This window comes from Mytilus trossulus, chromosome 9 (assembly GCF_036588685.1).
Source record: "Mytilus trossulus isolate FHL-02 chromosome 9, PNRI_Mtr1.1.1.hap1, whole genome shotgun sequence".
Taxonomy (NCBI): Eukaryota; Metazoa; Mollusca; class Bivalvia; order Mytilida; family Mytilidae; genus Mytilus; species Mytilus trossulus.
This window is the reverse complement of record NC_086381.1, coordinates 52,610,493-52,632,119: the sequence shown is the minus strand read 5'-3', so window position 1 is coordinate 52,632,119 and position 21,627 is coordinate 52,610,493. Positions and strand designations below refer to the sequence as shown.

Below are 21,627 nucleotides of genomic sequence, written 5' to 3'. Positions count from 1 at the left end.
TGGTATGAAGTTATATTTACGTCAGGTGAATTGTAAAAAAACAACAACAAATAGTTGATCAAAGGTATGGCAACACCCGCAGCAGACATGTCTGACAATGGAGAATTGCCAAAAACTCGTGCACGTGTTGGTTTTGAAATGAAGACTACGGACCAAAACATTGAAGGTAAATATGAGATATTGTCATTTAAACTTTAAAAAGTTGAAAAAGTAAAACATGAAATCAATTAACATTAAGTAAAGGAACTTAACAATTTAGGGAAGTTTTTATTTCTGGCTCAGAAGGCACGTAATTAATTTAATCATTATAAATGCTCAGTATGTGTTCTGTTTTATCATACTCTGCTGTACTGTTATATGGGTATACTTACTTATATATATGATTATTTGTCTAATTGTTTAAATGTAAATATATTTCATTGATGTAATTGAATACTTGTAATATTTATATTCTATAAGCTGTATTGCTTTCGAATAAAAGATTATTATATTAACATATCAATCGAAAAAAAAAATGTCCATCTATTTCTTTATTTTGATACCTTACCTCATGTATCATGCAATTATTTGAATTTCCATACAGAATAAAGCTTAAATATTGCAACAGCATTACACTTATTTCATTAAAAATAAAAGTAAAATAAAATTAGAGAACTTTTTTTTTTACGCAGATCATTTTCAGCACAAATCTGCTATCAAAGGGAGAGATGAGGAAGCACTTCTTAAAAAACTTGATAATCATTTCAAAGATCCATACACACGGATATGTAGAGATCGTGGTATTGGTAGGATACCAGAAAAACTCATTCTGATGCCTTTAGTATGGTTTTTCTGCACATATCAGGTAACTTTATTTTTATTTTCACGTTTCCTTTTTTTTTTATAGATTCTTTATATATGTGCGAATTATGGAATGGCATATCATATGTTGTACTGTCATGTTCTGTTCAGAAACATAATCAAAAGCTACCCTTATTATGTGAACTATTCTTTTTTACAATTTGAACATTTTTTGTATCAATTCATAACTCGAATCAAAATTGTGTTATGAGTGTGTTTTGAATTGTGACCGAATCGTGACACCCACATCTTACCTTGTTCATTATCTTAGGTAAATATCATTGAATGGCAAAATCAATACAAAAATAATCTGTTAGATAATGAAAACACATATCTATGAACAAGAATATTTATTTAGATGTTTGAAATAATTATCTCTGTGGTCACATGGTCATTTGGTCTTAGTGATATTTTTTTGTATTGCAGATTAAGCACTTCCTGATGTCTCTTATTGATTTATAAAGTCATAATTAATAACAATTTCAATCAGTTTCTGGCACACAACAAGGAAGGAAAATAATTTCATTTTTAAATACATTTGATGGCTATTGGATGAATCCAAATTTATTATTATGATTGCCAATGAGACAATTTTTCACAAGAGACCAAATGACACATACATTAACAACTATATAGTTCATCGTACGGCCTTCAATAATGAGCAAGCCCATACCGCAAAGTCAGCTATAAACGACCCCACATGACAATGTAAAACAATCCAAACAGAAAATAACCCGGCCTAATTCATTTACTAAAAATATCACATACATACAGAATGTGGTGGAGTAAAATATGTATGCGGGATCCAAACCTTCTCCCTTACCTGGGACAGTGAAAAAAATAATCTATTAAATTAATGTCCTACCATATCATTTTTTTTATATTTGGCATAAAACTTTTGAGGGACCAAGTAAGCCAGTTCATGTAAAAGTTGATATGACAAAACATTATATATTTAAGTGTATCTGATGATAACAGATAATTTCGCATTTTAAATAACGCAAAAAATTTGAGTAACCAGGACATATCATTTGCCTCATGTGTTAAATGATATTACATATAATTTATTTTTGTTATGCTCTATTTCTTAAGTAGAATTGATTACATATCTTACACATGGACTTTCCTTTTTTAACACTAGTAACTTTCCTTACAAAAAAAAAAGTTTTATCAGTCAGTTTGAATTGGTAGACCCTTGTCGAGTGAACATTGCGAGTATAATTGTTTCCAGAGATCGAAGGAAATTTGCGGTTTTTGAGAAATATATTCATCAACAATAATTAACAATATGAGATCCAGAGATCGAAGGAAATTTGCGGTTTTTGAGAAATATATTCATCAACAATAATTAACAATATGAGAGTTAGTCGAATTTTTTTTTTCATTATAGTTAGTACTTTTTGGAACTGATCGGGCACAGTTTGCTGACTTTTTGGAGCGAAATAATATAGCAATGAAACATTTATTGTTAAAAGACTGGTCCCAGGATTATGAAACTATGCCATACCCGCCATCGACTGGTATCTATGCCATTTACACCATAGATAACCTGTTAGAGCATATCAATTATACTGTTACAAACGTGAGTATTAACACATAATTGGTTGAATCTAAGGTCTAAATGAGTGCAGTTGGACCTAACAAAACTCGTACAACATTGTGAAATTATGTATCACTGTTTATTTGTCTAAAACCTGCTCAATTTGTATTGGACGAGTTTAAAGCAAAGTGGCTTAATTACAAACCAATATCCGTCCGTTTGTTAGATCGAAAGAGGGTGTTTGAGTACAATTGACTTAAGAATTGAAACCCCGAATGTTATATGATATTTGTGTATGTTTCACTACTCTTAACAAATACGAAAATTAAATTGTATCAATTATTTATCTATATATAGTGAACAAAACAACGAAGAAAAAACATGTTGATTTGTCTAAAATCCTCTAGTAATATATATCCATTTCCATAATTTTAAATATAACAAAACCCATAGTATTGTTACAAAACTATCCGATTAACTGATATCTTTGAAATTTCATAATTATTGATATTTCATAATATTATGCAATTTCTTACTAGCCTCGATTGTATATTATTTTTTGATCCGTAGGTTTACAACATACCCACAACATCTGTCGGGTCTTTCTTTATACGACGGACAAACGGAACAGGTGGAAAGGAAAAACCAGTAACACTATGTCTCAATTACTTCAAAACAGGAATATATAATGAAGCCGAAGAAAAAATAGCGACAATTGACACAACTCGTAAAACAGGTAACACAACCGTACCATAGACAGCTTGATATCATAAACTATCAACAACATATAAAGACTTAAGTGTAACTGATAGCTTATAAATAAATTGACAAAATCTTCTTCCTAGTGTCATGTTAACAAATAATTTGGCCACCTTTTTTGATCATTTAGATTTGTGTTCGATATCTGTTACCGTTGTCTGTGGTAAATTTTGAACTGTTTTGATTCGGCTGCCTCATGCACAATAAATTTTTGCTGAACCTAAATTTAATTTTTTCGTTGAACAAAAATACACAGTTTACCTCTTACCTTAGGTATGTGTTAATCTAGTCAATGATACCTAAATATGTGTGAACTAGTACATATTTTTTATATGCTGAGCTGAGCACCACTTCCGGGTGCGGGAAGACCCATTGTTGGCCTTCAGCTGTTGTCTGCTCTTTAGTAATTTTTTTTGTCTCTTTGACATATTCCCGATTTCCAATCTCAATTATATGATTTTTGTCTATTATTTTATCGAGACAGAACTACAAAAAGACAAACAATAGTCCTCAAGCGCCAGTACTGTACTCTGCCATTGTTGGCATAATTTTATTTCTTTTACGTAAAAAAAATAGATAAAACACATACAAATAAAATCCCATAAGATACCAGGCTTCACATTTTATACGTCATACGAGCGTTCTGTCCACAAAATACAACTAGTAAATCATTGATAAACAACCAGTGTCGTGACTCTGCTTGCGTTAACTAAATTCAAAAATATTTGGTACCGGTGCACCAAGTAATGTCGATTGAAGTAAGAAAATTGTTGAATTGTAAAATCGGCAGTTTCTTGACAAACTTTTAATTCTTCACAGGCAATGTATGTCTATTTTCTAGATGAATGTCAAAATAAGGAACACATATATCATTTCTCTAGTATCTGTTAATTCAATTAGATGGAACAAATGAGTTAAAAGTGCTTATTAAACTTTATTAGACAATAAAGGGAAGAAATCGTCATAACTGGTTAATGATTAATATTTTTTTTTGTTCAAAGAAATTTGCTTCCTACAATTTAAAAGAAAAAAAACAGCTTCCTGTGCATACTTCCTGATAGAAAACCCGTCTGTCAAACATTAAATATCCTTTCAAAAATACTTCGAGCACGTTGATGATGTAAAGTTTTCTATATATTTCTAGACTGTAGAGACATTGATAAACAAAGTCCACCAGGGTATGGATTTCAACCAAGCATAGCAGACCTGATGAGAAGCACTGATGGGAAACTAGTGAGGTAATATATTTGGGTGTTGATTAATAAACTACGCAAACAAGTTTGCACCTTTCTTATATTTTTAATAGTATATCGTAATGCTAGTACGTTGATATTGACTATATTTCCTCCTATTCCCTGAAGTTGGAATCACGCTTTTATAGGAAATTTTTTGACAAAACTGTAATTTCTGATAATTCTTTGATGCAGAAAAAAGTAGAACAAAACTTGTGAAATTCAACACAAATTCAATAAGGGGAATTCTACAAAAACTTTCAAAATAAACGATATCAATGTTGGAAAAAATAGGCCATATTCAGGAAATAGTGGGTGAAACCAGGTTTTACAGCAGGGTAAACCTCCTACCTGTAAGATTGAAAAGTCTCCATAAAATTGGTCAACCAAGGTCTCTGATCATTAAGATGTAAATGATTACAGATATGTTTGTAAACGTAGTTGTGTGTTACTTCAGACAACTAACTATTTCACGATCAAACACAGAAGATTGAGTTTCTGTTCAAAGTATTTATATTTAGGGTTTTCCCAATATGTCATAACATGACAAATGTTTCTCCTGACGTACTACAGTTTTGTATGTTTATTAAGATTTACTGGTACAAGCTGTACCTTTTCATGAATGTGACCTACCGAATTAAAATATTTACCGGATTTGTCATAACACACCCAACACGACGGCTGTCACATGTGGAGCAGGATCTGCTTAACCTTCTAGAGTACCTGAGATCACCCCTAGTTTTTGTTGGTGTTTGTGTTGCTTAGTCTTTAGTTTTCTATGTTGTGTCTTTAGTTTTCTATGTTGTGTCTTCTGTGCTATTGTTTGTCTATTAGTTTTTTTTTGTATGGAGCCATGGTGTTGTTTATTTTCGATCTGGGAGTTTTGACTGTCCCTCTTGTGGGTGTCATTCCTCTATTTCTCTACCCCTTCCCCCAAAACAAAACAAAAGAAAGCACAATTTCAAATGAAGCCAAAACAATAAGACATTACAGTAGACAGTGTATAGTTCTAGTTGTTTAAGGCAACTGTAGGTACTTTAAAAAATATTTTCATAGTTTTGACACTATTCGGAATAATAGTGGATTGGATAAAAGCATTAGTTTTATCTTGCCAGTGCATCAAATTTTCAATTTCATATGTTTGTTTATGGTTTTTTTAATCAGTTTTCTGATATTAGATTATGTCTGCTGATTTTGTTTAAAATGTTAATTATGAGCACAAAAATTGTGAAAATGTTGATGATCATTTATTTCTCATGTGTAAACCAATTATTTCTCTACTCATTTTTATTTGTTTTAGGTTGTTGTCGGTTAAAATTGAATTCAAACTAAGTTCAATCCATTTGAATGCTGAAACTGGGAAAGCTGTGCAGTGTTTTGGTATTCACGGAACTGTAAGTAGTTCTTTGTTAGGTTTCCATCGTGTTTATGTTGAATAATAAGATAAATAAGTCAGATCCACTGCTATTTAATTCTATGTTGCTGTTTTGTCTGTTCGAAAACTACATATTTGCAACAAAACATGTATGTGTATTCGTAAATGATCTGTCTAGCTTGCCTAAACATATAGTCTTTGACATCAATCAAATTATCTATAAGTATAAGTACATTCCAGTGATTTGTCGGGTTTGGTTTAATGATTATCGTGACAAAGGATGACTTTTTATTTCAATGTAACTCGTCGACATCACCGAATGTGACTTATTATTATATTAAATATTGATGATCATCCAGACGAGTGAAAAACAAAAAATAAGACAAACAATAGACAACAACAAGAAGATTAGTAACAATTAGTCAGAAAAATAATAATCATACAAATACCTCAACCTCATGTGCTGTTTATAGTTTAAAAATATCAATGTTTGTTCTTTTCATTGTTAACTGGTGCAGGTTTTCTTTGACAATCGAAAAATAGATGGACAAATAACAGTTAAGCTCAGAACAAATGTTGAAGAAGTAAAATGCAATTCAGATAGTGCTAGAAATGGTAGGTGCCATACGGTTAAACAATGGTGTTCTATTGTTTCTATTAAAACGTACAGTAGTAAATTTAGCATGGTTTAATTGGACAGTGTATAATGATTCAGCAAGTCAATTGAACTCGTGATATAAATCTTTTATTATATGAAAATAATATTTGAAAACATAATGTTAATCATCATAATTTTAAGATGAATGTTTGTTTAAAACACCAAGCACACGCTTGAATTACTTATCAATTAACAAAACCACCAATAAAGTCTTGACATCGCCAATTTCTGTTCCTTTGACAAAAATATTTGAGCTATTTATGATAAGGCTTTTCCACTTTCTGGAAAGACCCTTTACTTTTTATTTAGATAGTTTTTTTTTCTTTTGCTTATTTTTTCTTCCAACTAATCTTTATTTCCACATGTATTGATGTTTCAAACGATGTCGCTTATATATTTGTATATAGTATCGTTTAGTTTATACGCATCTAAAACTGACCATGTTTGACAACCAGTTTTCTTTATAATAGATATCTCTTTTAAAACTACACTTTTTTGATGACTTCTCAGTTGCAACCGAAAAAGAGAGCGACATATTTATATTTCCAAATTGCTCGTTTTATCCTCACACATATTACATTTAATTGTCATCGAAGCGTTCTGACAGTTAGTTCCCCTTCTTTACCTTACACAAACGTAAGTGCAATTTCATAGTCACTCATAAACCAAAACTCAAAGATACGTAGGGTCTCTTAATTTTAGGTCCGTGGTCAACAAAAATGAAAAACAGGTCAAGGTCACATACTGAGTAATAATTTTGGTTCATTTTTATAGAAAAGAGCTATGCTCTTTTTATTTGTGGCCTTTACTGTATGACCTTTAAATTGATGTCAAGATCAAATGCAAATTTGATGATCTAGATTTTGACCTTTTGTGAAACCTTTCAGTTTCAGACATATTACCTTGAATCAGACTGATCACCGTGTTTCACTTACACGGCCAACAGGGCGGACGACAGACGTAAAGCAGGATCTGCTTACCCTTCCGGAGCACATAAGAACGATGTAGTTTTATCGAATTTTGTCATCGTGTTGTCAGTTTTTTTTCGATGTATGACTTGTAATGTCCCTTTGGTATTTTTTGCCTCGCTTCTACATTATACCTTTCAAAGCGCAAATTTCATATGGTTAAATAATTATAAAAAAGTAGATGTGGTATGATTGTCAATGAGACAACTATCCACAAAAGACCAAAATGACACAAACATTAACCATAATAGGTCACCGTACGGCCTTCAACAATGAGCAAAGCCCATACCGCATAAAGTCAGGTATAAAAGGCCCCGATAAGACAATGTAAAACAATTCAAACGAGAAAACTAACGGCCTTATTTATGTAAAAAAATGAACGAAAACAAATATGTAACACATAAACAAACGACAACCACTGAATAACAGGCTCCTGACTTGGGATTAGCCTTTTTGATAGAGAATCATTGCATAAAGACTATTTCCTTAATGATTTCAGCAAAAACACAAGACATTGTGATTTCTGCGCTTGCGTTGTTGTTCTGTTTACTGCATGGGCTGTTTTGTTTGCAAGGTTGGATTACTTCTGCCATACTGTTCAAGGTAATGCAATAGATTTTATTACATTGTTCGTTGAAATTGACAATTCTTCAATGTCATAATCAAAAGAAATTTACTCTATATATCATATACTAGTAAATAAAATTATTTTAGACAATAATTTATCTAGTTAAGCATCAATATTGAAGAAGTGTCAAAAGTTATTTGGTATAACTATGAAAACATATTTCATTGAAATAATTTTAATTGAATGTAACTACATTGAAGTAACATATTTACCATTGAATGTGTATACTCGATAGGCAATTTTCATTCTTATAGAGCCAAATGACTTAAAGCATGTCTTATGATAAAAAAAACATATCTTAAAAGCTTATGTAATCCGTACAGAAAAACCTGATAATTGTCGAAATCATTTCTTAATGTTTATTTCAGAAAACAAGAGACTACTACAACGATTTGACAGGAAAGATATTATCAACAAGGGCATGCTGGGAAATATTTAAACTAAACGATTTAATTTTGTTCCTTTCACATTGTGTTACAATAATTGGATCGGTGATAAAAATAAGCATTGATCATGGGGTAAGATTTTTTTATCTCGTTTAAAGAAACTTATCAATAACATGAGCAACACGACGGGTGCAACATGTGGAGAAGGTTCTGCTTACCCTTCCAGAGCACATGAAATCACCCCAAGTTTCTGATGGGGTTCGTGTTGCTAGGTCTTCAGTGTTCTATGTTGTGTCTGTGTTCTATTACTTGTCTATTTGTCTCTTTCTTTTTTTTTAGCCATGGCATTGTCAGTTTATTTCGATCTATGAATTTGAATGTCCAACTGGTATCTTGCGCCCTGTTTATGCCACATCTACAATAGTAGAGGGGAATTATGTTTCTTGGTCTGTGCCTGCATTCCCTCGTCCGTCTGTGCGTCCGTCTGTGCGTCCGTTCGTCCCGCTTCAGGTTAAAGTTTTTGGTCGAGGTAGTTTTTGATGAAGTTGAAGTCCAATCAATTTGAAACTTAGTACACATGTTTCCCATGATATGATCTTTCTAATTTTAATGCCAAATTTTAGTTTAGACCCCAATTACATGGTCCACTGAACATAGAAAATGATAGTGCGAAGTTCAGGTTAAATTTTTTGGTCAAGGTAGTTTTTGATGAAGTTAAAGTTACATCAATTTGAAACTTAGTACACATTGTTCCCTATGACATGATTTTTCTAATTTTAATTCCAAATTAAAGTTCTGATCCCAATTTTCACGGTCCACTGAATACAGAAAATGATAGTGCGAGTGGGGCATCCATGTACTATGGACACATTCTTGTTTTCTTCTGTTTTGTATTTTTTAGTTTATGAAATATCAAGAAGGCTATAATCCAATCGATCTTTCGGCCACGGAAATTGCACAAATATAAAACTTCCTCAAGTCTATAATTTGTAAATAATTGTGTATGGATAAATCATACGCAGAATGATATGGAAACTTAAGTCTTTAAAAGTAAGATTTAATGTTACAATGATTTCATAAACAGACCCACATTTACGTTTCGGCACTAAAAGACAAGCTTACATTTTGGTTAATTAAAATTATTTACTAACAAAAGCCCTACAAAAAAAGTTTATCTTAAATAGAGAACCTTACATAAGACATGTTCTGGTACATAATCATTTTGCTTCTATCTTATTATTAAAGGTTTCTCTTGTGAAAATTCGAAGAGTGTTGTGTATTTAATATATAAAACAGTTTTACGTTTCAAATTCAAATTAAGGGGCTTCATAGAAGATGTACTTTTCTTATAGAAGATCTTTCTTCGTGACAAATGATGCCCGATTCGAAGTAGAGGACATTTTCACTTTTATAATATTCTTTCATATGTTCTACTTCAGCTACAGACAAACTATATTATATCAATGTATGACGCAACTGGAATCCTACTAGGTATTGGCTGTTTGTTTACTTGGATCAGTGTATTGCATTATGTAGCGTATGATCATGTATTCGGTGTAAGTACGAGTAAACAATTCAAATATGTCTTTTTTTATAAATATGTTTTTCAAACATTTCCGTGTCTTAAATTACGTTCATCCTTTTTGTTTTTAATTTAGATACAAAAATATTCTATTTTTAATAGAATTTTAAAATAGATACAGGGAAATTTCTTTTTCGCCAATGATTTATGGAAATGTTTCGCAATTAACATAATTCAGATTCATAATTTAGTGAACATTCTTCGCCCTCGTATGAGACCGAACAAAAAAACAAATTTAAATATATGAAATTATAGAAAGCATGTTTTTTTTTGTTTTTTTGTTCATAGGAACTCCACCGTGTTACTGATTTTGATCTTTTAAGTCGTTTAATTCAATTAAATCATCCATGTAGTATACAATTATAAGCCAGGTTTTTCTACACGAACTATGTGTCCAGATGAGTCTAATGTGGACGAAACACGTGTTCAGCGTATCAAACTATGAGCAGAGTGTCTTAAATGAAGTTTTACAACCCTACATCGATACCACTGCAGTATGAAGTTAAGTTTCTCAGGGTATCAACAGCTGAGTTAACTGCTGAGCAGACAAAACATTATTAATAGGGTCATTTCCAACGAATTACTGGAAAGAAAAACGTTAAAGTTACTCCAGTCATAGGCAGTCTTCATATATTTCTAATTGGGTCGGTCTACAATGACCTATTACATTAGCATTATCTTTTGAGCGTCGAGCCCTTAAGTTCAATATGGAAACTGTTGATGATTTTGGGGTTTTTATTACTATTCAAATGGTGTATTTGTCATTGACTTCTTAGTGGCCTTACTCGAACACCACTGATGTATTTTTTATTATTAATCTGATATCTTTGTTGATTTTTGTGGCAATTACTAAGCCTGTGCCACTATATATGTAGATGTATCGTCCTCGAGGAAATCATCAGCTACGTAGTCAGTAAACATGTACCAGTTCTAACATTATATCATTCATACGGCTGATGGTTTAGACACATGCTTTATTAATTCGTAATAATTAAGCATACTGTATGATATGCAATTATATTTCAGCTTTTATTTAGTGTGATGGAGAGATCCGCATTTGTTGTTATCAAGTTTCTGACTTGTGTTTCCATATTATTTGGTGGGTTTGTATTATGTGCATGGGCTGTGCTTGGACCATATCATATAAAGGTACACATTACTGTAATTATCCTGTGTACATAACTGTTAATGGGGTCAACAGATAATTCCAACGATATATATGATAAATGCTTAAAAAGTAAACCTCAGAAAGCACTTAGAAACTATAGTTTTGAATAAGATAATAGATTGAAAAAAACCTGAAATCGAAAAAAATCCACAGTACAACAGACTAATCCGATCACAAACACGTGACTTCGAAGGAAAACAAACTCCTATAATTCCGCGAAAACAAACTACGAACACATGGTCAGGAAAACCTTAATTACAATACATGTTAACACGATGATGCCTCTGATGGCGAATGGTATTGAAAGTACTCTTTGTAGTCTTTGTGGCTTTAATTGATAAAACACGACTTATTAAGAAAGGAAAGCGTCATTAAAAAACTCATGAAAAGATTTCCTTTCCGATTAAACGGCAAAACTGGTAATGTGGGTAGTTTGTTGATATCTGGATGTAATTACGTCAATTTTGAATATATATTGAATAAAATATAGATCACAAGGAACAAAACGAATCACAACATTGAAATACGAATCTGCGTTGTATAGTTAGCCAAAGTTCTTCTCTATTATATCATACGTTACTTTTTGTTTGCTTGAGTAATACTTTATTTTTTTATTTACAGTTTGCCTCTTTCACATCAACCTTCCAGTCTTTGCTTGCTCTTGTAAACGGGGATGAAATTTATGTAACCTTCACTGCTGTTGACTCAGACAAAGAAATCATTCGGTTTTTCAATGGATTCTTTCTTGTTGCCTTCTTGGCTTTATTCACTCTGATCACTCTGAACATATTTATAGCAATATTCAACACAGCATATGAACATCAACACGACAATGTGAGTATATAAAGCAAAAACGTAATTCATTCATAAATTCAGATCTTTAGTATGTCTGTAACACTTTCCTGGATTCACCGTCATCGAAAACACTTTAAAAAAAGAATACTGTACTTGCACTTTTTTTGCGGGTACTTATTTTCGCGAATTGTGTATTTCAAACACGTTCGAGGGTATTTATTTTCGCGATTTTATAATTATTGCCTTTCATTTGAAAGGTTTTATTTAGATTCGCGTGTATTTATTTTCCCGATAATAAACCAACCGCTAAATTCGTGAAAATAAATACACCGCGAAAATAAGTACAATTAAATACTTGGAAGCCGAATATGTATATAAGAACTTAAACAGTTAAAGATCAATTTCACATAAAAAAGGAACCTTAATAATAGCAAGTTCTTTTTGCCTGAGTGAAATAAAATCTTCATTTTGCCTGAGTGAAATAAAATCTTCATTTTGCCTGAGTGAAATGAAACCTTCGTTTTTTTTAATATTTAAAGCAAAAGAGGTGTTGAAGAGTTAGAGCTAGACGTTTAGCATCTATTAGATTCCGTTAAAAAATAATAATATTCATTTGCCTTAATAACTCTTTATGTGTATAAACTGATTATGTTTTGTTCTACTTTATTCTTTTTTTTATGTTGTTGTTATCAGGAATATAAAAAAGAACATAGAAGTGACCTTCTGAAATTTTTAGGAAGAATGGAATCAAAAACGTTTGATACTCCAACATGTGCGTCATGTGTAAGGAGTTCTTGTCCATCAATGTTGGGGTGTACCTCGTAAGTATCAATTGTTGCTCAACATATACAGCAGATTACCTGATCAGGTCCAATAGACTAATTATTATCCAATCTTTTGAAAAAAGCGGCACTAATGTTTGTATGCACGTCAAAAGCTTGATATGGTGGATTACATTGTATCCATTTCGAGTGTATATCATGTATATGTCATATAATTTATTATCCATTTACATTTTTGAAAATTACGTTATATTTTCAAGGTAATTCTTGACGTAAAACACATCTAGGGAGATAAAATGTATATATTAAAAAAATGTACCTTTTTTTACACTGCATGTTATACGACAAGAAAAACATTCAAGTATGCATTATTTGACTTTAAAACCGTTTGTTTATATCATTTTCTGCTAAGATTACAGTAAATTGCAGCAAATTATACCGATCGATTCTGCACTTGAGCTTTTAAATAATTGTACACATAAATGTTATTAAATCTTGCTTGATTTAAAAATGTTTTTAATTTTGTTTGCATGCAACAATAATTTAAACAGAGCTGAGTATTATTTAGATAAAAGGGGAAAATGTGCATTAAACCGTTTTCTGATATTTCAATCTAATTAATTACGGGAAGGTCTGTTTCTGTCAAATCATTTAAATGCTAATAATGATTGAAATTTGTAGAGTAATAGTCTATATTACAAGTTCACATGATTTCAATCTGTTGTATCATGCGTTAACAAATTGAATGTTGCACTATAATCATGTGTGCTTTAAACCCATTTTATTAAACTGGTTAGTTTGTGGCTATCTTGACACTCCAAGTTTGTTATACGAAAGGAAAATCGTTTAGTTATATATTATCTGACTTATATACAGTCCGGTAATATGTTATTCTGCTAAGATTTGCAGGAAAATTGAGCAGTTGTACCGTAACAAAAAATAGGAATTTTACCGACAACAAAAGAGAGGGATTCTGTTCTAATGGTTTATGGTGTAAATCCTTTTAAGGCTCAATCATAACGTGAAATAAAACTCACAAAACTAATAATAAACGTTAATAATCACTGCCAATTAACAAGCATTTGCATAAAAATATAAATCAATGGAATTATTACTGTGTATGAATAAGACCATTCACTTTGGTAAGTAATTTATTATATTAATCTTACAAAGAGGTGATAAATAAAGGCAACAGTAGTATACCGCTATCTAAAAGGCAGCAATCGATTAAGCGAAATCAAAGCTGGGTCACATAACAAAACCAATGATAACAAAATAACTATAAAAGAAACAAAAAACCAATGAAACAACAGAAACACCGAACTGCTAAAATACCACCAAACGTCAACATACGCAAAAACAGACTATCTGATATTAGCTGCCATTTTCCTGTCTTGGAACACTCAGGACACAGACATACATCAATTATTCACACAATAGAAAATAAGAACACAATAACATCGGACACCTCCCATTCATTTACGATTGTTTAACAGTACCCACAAATGAATTATGAACAGTGCGTCATACAAGGGTACCATAGCTACAAATAGTATTTCCGTTGTTTTATGGCATGTGTATGTGCATTAACACCGTTTTCTGATATTTCAATTTAATTAACAATGGAAGGGAGTGGTCTGTCAAAACCGTACAAGACTAATAAGGATTGCACATTGTAGAGTAACACTCCAATCAACCACCTCACATGATAACAATCAATTATATTAAATATTTTAACAAACTGTTTGTTGCATCAAAGTCAGGGTAAATAATGATTATTATTCTATTCTTTAAGCACATTAAATTGGTATTATTTGGAATAATTCCTTTAAAAAAGACTTATCTTTTTTTTTTTAAAAGAATTGAATAACTTTTGATAAAATGTTAGATTATGACATTTTGATACAGATATGTGCTGAATTTTATCCTACTTTTTAAACACTGTCTTATTTGAACAACGATGGGTGTCATATGTAAAGCAGGAACGTCCGACAGTTCTAAAAAATCTAAGATCACCCCAAATCTTTGGTAGGGTTCGTGTTGCTCAGCCTTGGTTTTTCTTTATTGTGTTTTATAAACTGTTGTTTCGTCTGTGGAATTATTTTAATTTAGTGATGGCGTTGTCGGGTTGTTTTCGACTTTTTGGTTGTCACTTTGACGATTTTCGTCAATCCTTTACATCTATTCATTGTCGTGGTTTTTTTTATATATAAAATGGTTAGTTATGATGAATCTGTTATTAATATTTGTTTTGATTTATTTGAATAAAAAAATATGATAGTTATTGAGCAGGTTATAATGTTACCGAATAACGTTATTGATTTGAATGCATAAACAATTCAAATGTTCAAAGAACAGATATTTTTTACAATGAAATAACACGTATAAATTATGTGGGTCCGACCGCTTCACTGAATTAAACTTCATTTGGATCGCTCAAAACAAAACATTTGAAAGCCTAGGATGAATAAGATCTCACCATGTGACGTTCGTCTCTGTATCAGTTTTAGTGTTCAAGATAAAATTGACAATGCAAATGGGAAATGTGTCATAGCGACAACAACCCAACCATTGAGCAGACAACAGTCTAAGGCCTCCAATGAGTCTGCAATGGATCGAGAAACTCCCGCTGGACCTTTAACAAATATGCATACTAGTTTAATGATAATGGACGATATCTACATTGCTTAATTAAAAATATTATCATTGATCAGGACATCTCTATATATATATTTATGGGGTCATTGGTGTTGTTTTTTTTTTTTTTTTATAAAATCTAACTAAAACATAAAGATTTCTTCATTTTTTCAGATTTTGCGATGAAGACCGATACAATCGAAAATCTTACCAGTTCAATACATGATGACTATGATGCAATACATGTTTTTGAAGAGAAATTTTTATATCAAAATCGAACAATTTTTTGACATTGTATTCATGAGCTCAAGCTGTGGTGTTTGTGTTGATAAAAAGAATGCTGTCTATTTTTCTTGTTGAGCAAATGCAATATATTGTTACTGTTAATATAACACATCAAAGAGAATAAGATTAATATAACGCAGTCTTTTTCATTATATTTTGAAATATGTTGTGACTTTCATGAAAAATATCATTATAACAATAACTTTCAAAATGCATTAAAATAATGCATAAAGTCGGGAAAAAGAAAAGAATACAACAAGGAGGCATCATTGATACTTTCCATACATTTTAACCAGTAAATGATATCTATTCTTATACACAAGACATATACAAATAAAGGCAACATTACTTAACCTCTGTTTAAATGAGAGGCGAACGAGGGACATTCAAGTAAAAAAACAACCTGTCAACGCCTAAGCTAAAAAAGAAAAAAAAGGCCAATAGACAAAAAATAGCACAAAGACACAATATAGAATATTAAAGAATAAGCTACACGATTTGGAAGGACAAGCGTATCCTGATCCACATATGGCACCTGTCAGGCTGACAATGTTAGTGGAAACTCGGTAATAACTTTAATTTGGTAGTTCTTATTCGTTTGAAGGGGACAAGATTGTAATGACGATATTAGGAACATATCCGCTATCATCTGTTAAACAGATATTTCATGTAAGTCAACCAACACGTAATGGCGTCTGTTAAATTTTCGAAAGAATGATTTCAACTCCACCATTTGTTGTATAGCTTACTTGTGAGTGAATGCCCTCTATCAAGGAAATCATTATAGGGAATTCAAGTCCGTAAATATTAGGACATAAATACTCCGTAGTTGACACGGCTGGAATGTTGCTACATAGAAATGGAAAGATTTCTAATGTAGAACTGAAGTCATTTCTTCTGACGTAAAGTTGTAATTTTAAGTCTAACAGTTTTAGAAGGTGAAATGCTTATTTTTGTCTGCATTTTGTGTCACTATTGGATTTGCAGAGCTCAAAGTTTTCGCATGCTTTTGTTTATTTTCGATCAATGAATGTTTTTTGTGTACATAGTTGTTTTCTATCCATTCGTTTGATATGTTTGAGTATTTGATTTTGCCATTTTATAACTGACTTTTCGTTTTTTATTTTCTTCGGTGTTCAGTATTTTAAGATTTTACTTTGAGTAATTTGTCCCAATCTTCTGTTCTTTTCCTTTTTGTTTGTAATTTTTTCAAGCCATATTGTTCTTTTATAAAATTTACTTGATAACTTGTTAATTTTCTTTGGTATTCTCTGTATAGTTTCCATAACTGTGTTGTTCTTTTCGGATTAAAAATTTTGGTTTTGACGATCGCAAATTTTAAACAGTGCACAGTTGAGATTTTTCGCCTGCTTTACTAATGATAATTGAATGGCTTGCTGAGTCTTTCTGATCAAGGTTTCACTTCAAATATCAAAGAAACTGGACATACACCATGACCAACGAAAATAAGGGTAATATCAGATTAACCTCGCAAGACGAATACGTACATATATTATAACATTTATTCCATACACTAAATATAGTAAGCCGGCTGCTTATAGAATCAGAGAAACGGACCTAACCTCGAAAGCGTCGATGAATCTCGCCAGATCGACATTGCACCTTACTTTCATTGTATACAACAAAAACATTGTTTAAAGGATCTGTGGAAATGGCCCATACAGTGATAGCTTAACGTTGACATGTAATTAAGGTCAATGGCAATAACATTCTTCAAAACGGGCATGTATTCTTTTCTAAATTTCCATACATTGTCGATCTACTGAATAAGGTTTCTATGACACGAACACAACCAGGAACGTTGATCACTGATCAATTACAATAGGTCAATACAAGATGAGTAAAGATAAAACCTTTCTGACGAGATGTATTCAATACCTTGAAATTGTTCTATATGTAATAGTGCAAATACAATATTGTAATCTTGGTATTTATGATGAGTTTATCTATATTTCAATATATAAAGTTGTTCTATAACTCATTATAAACCTCACTTATAAGAAAATCGATACTTTAGAACCTTAAGTTTTTTAATAGTTGTTATACCATAAACAATTTATGCAAATACACATTACGGTAAAAGTAGTTTTTTTTCGATATTCACGTTTCTAAAAATTGACGATGGAGATAAATCAGGGTAAAGATATAAAAAAAAACTTGCTAGAAATCCAATAGAGCGAGCCCGGGTGCGTTGGCAGAAATTGTTTCCTGTTACAGATATGCATGCAATAACATTAACGGTACCAATTTTCCTGCGACGGATGCGCAATTCGACAATACATGTCTCTTCAGTGATGCTCGAGGAAAAAGGATTTGAAATCCAAAGCTTGAAGAGTTATAATTCAAAAGGTCCAAAAAGAATAGCCAAAATCCGTGAAAGGAATCAAAGCTTTGCATGAGGGGACTACATTCCTTTATCTATGATAATTTCTAACATTTTGTAACAGCAAATTTTCATAACACAAAAACCCGTATTTTTATGCCAGTACTATGCCAGTACCAAAGTACTGGCTACTGCAACTCGGCTTTTGCTAGACTGAAACCTAAAAATTTAGAAGAAAAAGAAAAAAATCAAAGATCCTAAGTTTTCTCCTTTCTGAAATGTAAAGCTTTGTACAACTAAATTACTCCGTCTGGATTGCTAACGGATAATCATCCTTACAACAGGCTTTGCGACTTGTATCGCAGCTTAGACAAGCATTACAACACCACATAAAATCATGCTTTTACAACTGTCCTAGTATTAATGTATAAGCTTGTTTGAGGTTAATCTCAGGCAAAATCATGTTTGCCTGTGTAGTACAATGCAATATGATTATATTGGCTTTAGTTAAGTACCATTATAAAAATCAAAAATCATCCTATCATAAATCTAAATAGTGGATAATATGGGGAATGTGTCACAGAGACAACTACCCGACCAATGATTGAATACACATCCGAAACCCACAAATGGGTTTCCCACAGCGAGAAAATCCCGCAACCTACTGCAGATTTCAACTTACCCACTTACTTGGACGTCAAACTGAACTCCTTGACATATAAATGAACTAAAGTTAAAAAAACCCATACAAGACTAAGAAAGGCCAGAGGCTTCCGACTTGGGACAGTCGTAAAAACGCGGCGTAGTTAAACATGATAAGTGAGATCTCAACCCTCCCCTATATCTCTAATTAATACAAATTGATGGATCCTGAACATGCTGAATTTTAATTCGTTATATACCATATCGTTCATATACTGTAATAATAATGTGAATGGTTCTTAATTCGAACAAGTATATAATCTGTGTTGTAATTGATCTATCAAATCTTCTCATTAAAACAACTATATATCTATTTACTTTTTGTTTAACAGTCTTTTATATTTTACACATGTTATATTCATAGTTGTTATTATTGTAATACTTAGTATTATATTCTCTGTAATTAGGTCTTTCTACTTTTCTATGAAAAGACCTATTGTTTTTCTTCTGATTATTAGGTCTTTCCACTTTTCTGTGGAAAGACCTATTGTTTTTCTTCTTCTGACTATTATTTTTTTTTTCTTCCGCCTAATTTTGTTCTTGCGATAAACATTTGTTTCGCAATATGTCGCTTAGATATTTGGTATATGATATCGAACAGTTTATGCGCTTTTGAAATTAACCCTGCGTAAGCGAATACTTTTCTTTGTAGGAGTTATCTCCCCAAACACTTTTTTCCTTGTGAGCGCAACTCTTTCGCAACCGTAAAATATTATGACAAATTTAATTTACAAAATTGCTTGTTATATCCTTCGCATGATTTGTCCTATTTTGACCGAAGCGATATGAACGATCCATATGAGAGTTATTTCCCCTTATGCATTGTTATAAGTGATATGCATTTCTATCTTGTAAACCATAAGTGCTAGAGACCTAGGATCTTTTGATTTGAGGTCCTTGGTCCAAAAAAATGAAAATTAGGTCAAGGTCAAAGGTCAAGGTCATATTTTAATTTTTGAATTTGACTTATTCTCTCTTATTTCCAGAAACTGTATACGATAACGACAAATTATTTTACCTAAATTGTTTGTTGCGACATGTCGTTACACGTAAATTTTGATTGCAAGGGTACGTTGAACGTAAAAGGGTGTTTTCTCCCCTCTTGTATTTTAAAATATGCGTATGGTGAAATAACTCATTAACCAACTATAAATAAGACCTATAGTCTTTTGATTTGAGGTCCTTGATTTATGACCTTGAAATTGAGGTCAAGGTCATAGGTTAATAGGACGTTCTAGATTTTGACCTTCGTTTTAAATTCATATAAGTACATCATAAAGCCATGGGAACTAACATTATTAACTGATTTTTCCTATATCAATATCAAAATAGATCTTTACTAGTGGAAAGACCTTCAATTGTTCTCTGAACAATTGGTTTTTAATTATATATGTGTTTCATTTATACATATATTGGTAAGAATTAAAACAATTCTGCAATTGTCTTTTATGTTAAATCTTTATTTAAAAGAAAATATGATAACTATTATTGAATAAAATTCAAGAACATCATAAAACAATAACACATTTAATCTTAAGGGCCACTTACTATTCCTCCTTATAAACCGGGTATTTGACATTTATCGGTGAAGAGTAAAACACTTGAAAAATGAAAGGGATTGACGAATGAAGACAATTTGAAACTGCGTCGTTAATCAACAGTTTTTTTCATATTTCTGTAAAATTTTCATTTCGTGTAAATTACATTTTCAAGAGAACATATACTAAAACATTGATACAATATAATTCTTTGTACATGTATCATAAACATATCCTTCCCTTTGAAACAGGATGTTTAATTGATTTGTTGATCAGAAAAACACTAAACAGTGTAAAAGTATGAAGACGATACGATATATGTCGGAAATTTAAATTATTGTCTCACTTTTCTATTAAATGCTGGTTTCCAAGATATTACTTTTAAAGAAATAAAATAATGATCGAAATGTCCTTCACATTTCTAAATCACAGCACAAAAATATCAAAGATCGATCATTAAACTGTCATTTAGCACTACGATTTTATTACTAAACTATGAATCAAATGCATGGACTCATTCTCATGTTTGGTCAACATTTTTATACAGTGAGTTCTGTCCAAGCAAGGATGATCACAAATCACACATACTGTGAAGCTAGAACATTTCATAAGAAGCGACCACACGATTTCTTTATAACACCATATTATTTGGATTTTATTCGATAAAATGCAACATCCTTTTACAATTTTATATGCTTTTTCAAACAAGAAAACAAAAAGGAATTTTACAGTATGAAAAACATTTATATTTTTCTCAGAAAATAAGGATTTCGGTCTCTTTAAAAGAAATCTTGTACACATTGCAACTTCTCTTACTTTTGACTTATAAGAAAATCGAAATACTTTGAACCATAATATGACATCCCTATTGTTATTGAAAAAAAACCTCAAACATACGTTCAATAACTATAAATGAGATTTCATAATTCACAAAACAATTTTTTTTATACAGCACTTGGTCATCACCGCTTTTGGTGCAGAATAAAGCAACAAAAGGTATCATCATCTTAATCCGCATGTCGATATAGAAATCATTTAAACCGGGGTTGTAACAACATAAGCATTACGACTAGTGCTTCATGTGGAGTAGGATCTGCTTACATTTCCGAAGCACTTGAGATCGACGCCATGTTTTGGTCGGGTTCGTTTTGCTTAGTCTTTATTTTTTTTTATACTTTTTTTGGTCTGTTTGTCTTTTTTTTTTAAGCCATGTCTTATTCAGTTTTATTCGATACATGAGCTTGACTGTGCCTCTAGTATCTTTTGCCCTTCTTTTATACCATACCTTTTGGTCATACAGCAATTTAACTGTACTAACTCTTATACATCCCTCTAATTAGCTTCTAAATATTTGACTTTGAGCATTCCTTGTAAAGGCAAATCCAAAAAAGCGCTTCGATCCCAGGAT

General features: G+C 31.6%; 1 protein-coding gene across 1 annotated transcript; it reads left to right on the top strand.

Moving 5' to 3' along the window:
- On the top strand, positions 1–15,774 carry LOC134683100 (mucolipin-2-like). The gene is made up of 14 exons (XM_063542184.1): positions 1–166; positions 672–844; positions 2,231–2,422; positions 2,951–3,116; positions 4,284–4,377; positions 5,672–5,765; positions 6,265–6,361; positions 7,872–7,975; positions 8,369–8,518; positions 9,826–9,942; positions 10,995–11,117; positions 11,758–11,970; positions 12,625–12,752; positions 15,525–15,774. The coding sequence occupies exons 1-14, from the start codon at positions 67–69 to the stop codon at positions 15,574–15,576; spliced, it is 1,803 nt and encodes a 600-aa protein (XP_063398254.1). The 5' UTR covers positions 1–66; the 3' UTR covers positions 15,577–15,774.
- The last annotated feature ends 5,853 nt before the right edge of the window (positions 15,775–21,627 follow it).

Coding starts and splice junctions, on each gene's coding strand:
- LOC134683100 (XM_063542184.1), top strand. CDS start 67: ATGGCAACACCCGCAGCAGACATGTCTGACAATGGAGAATTGCCAAAA. Junction 2,423..2,950: donor TCAATTATACTGTTACAAAC/GTGAGTATTAAC, acceptor TTTGATCCGTAG/GTTTACAACATACCCACAAC. Junction 8,519..9,825: donor AAATAAGCATTGATCATGGG/GTAAGATTTTTT, acceptor GTTCTACTTCAG/CTACAGACAAACTATATTAT.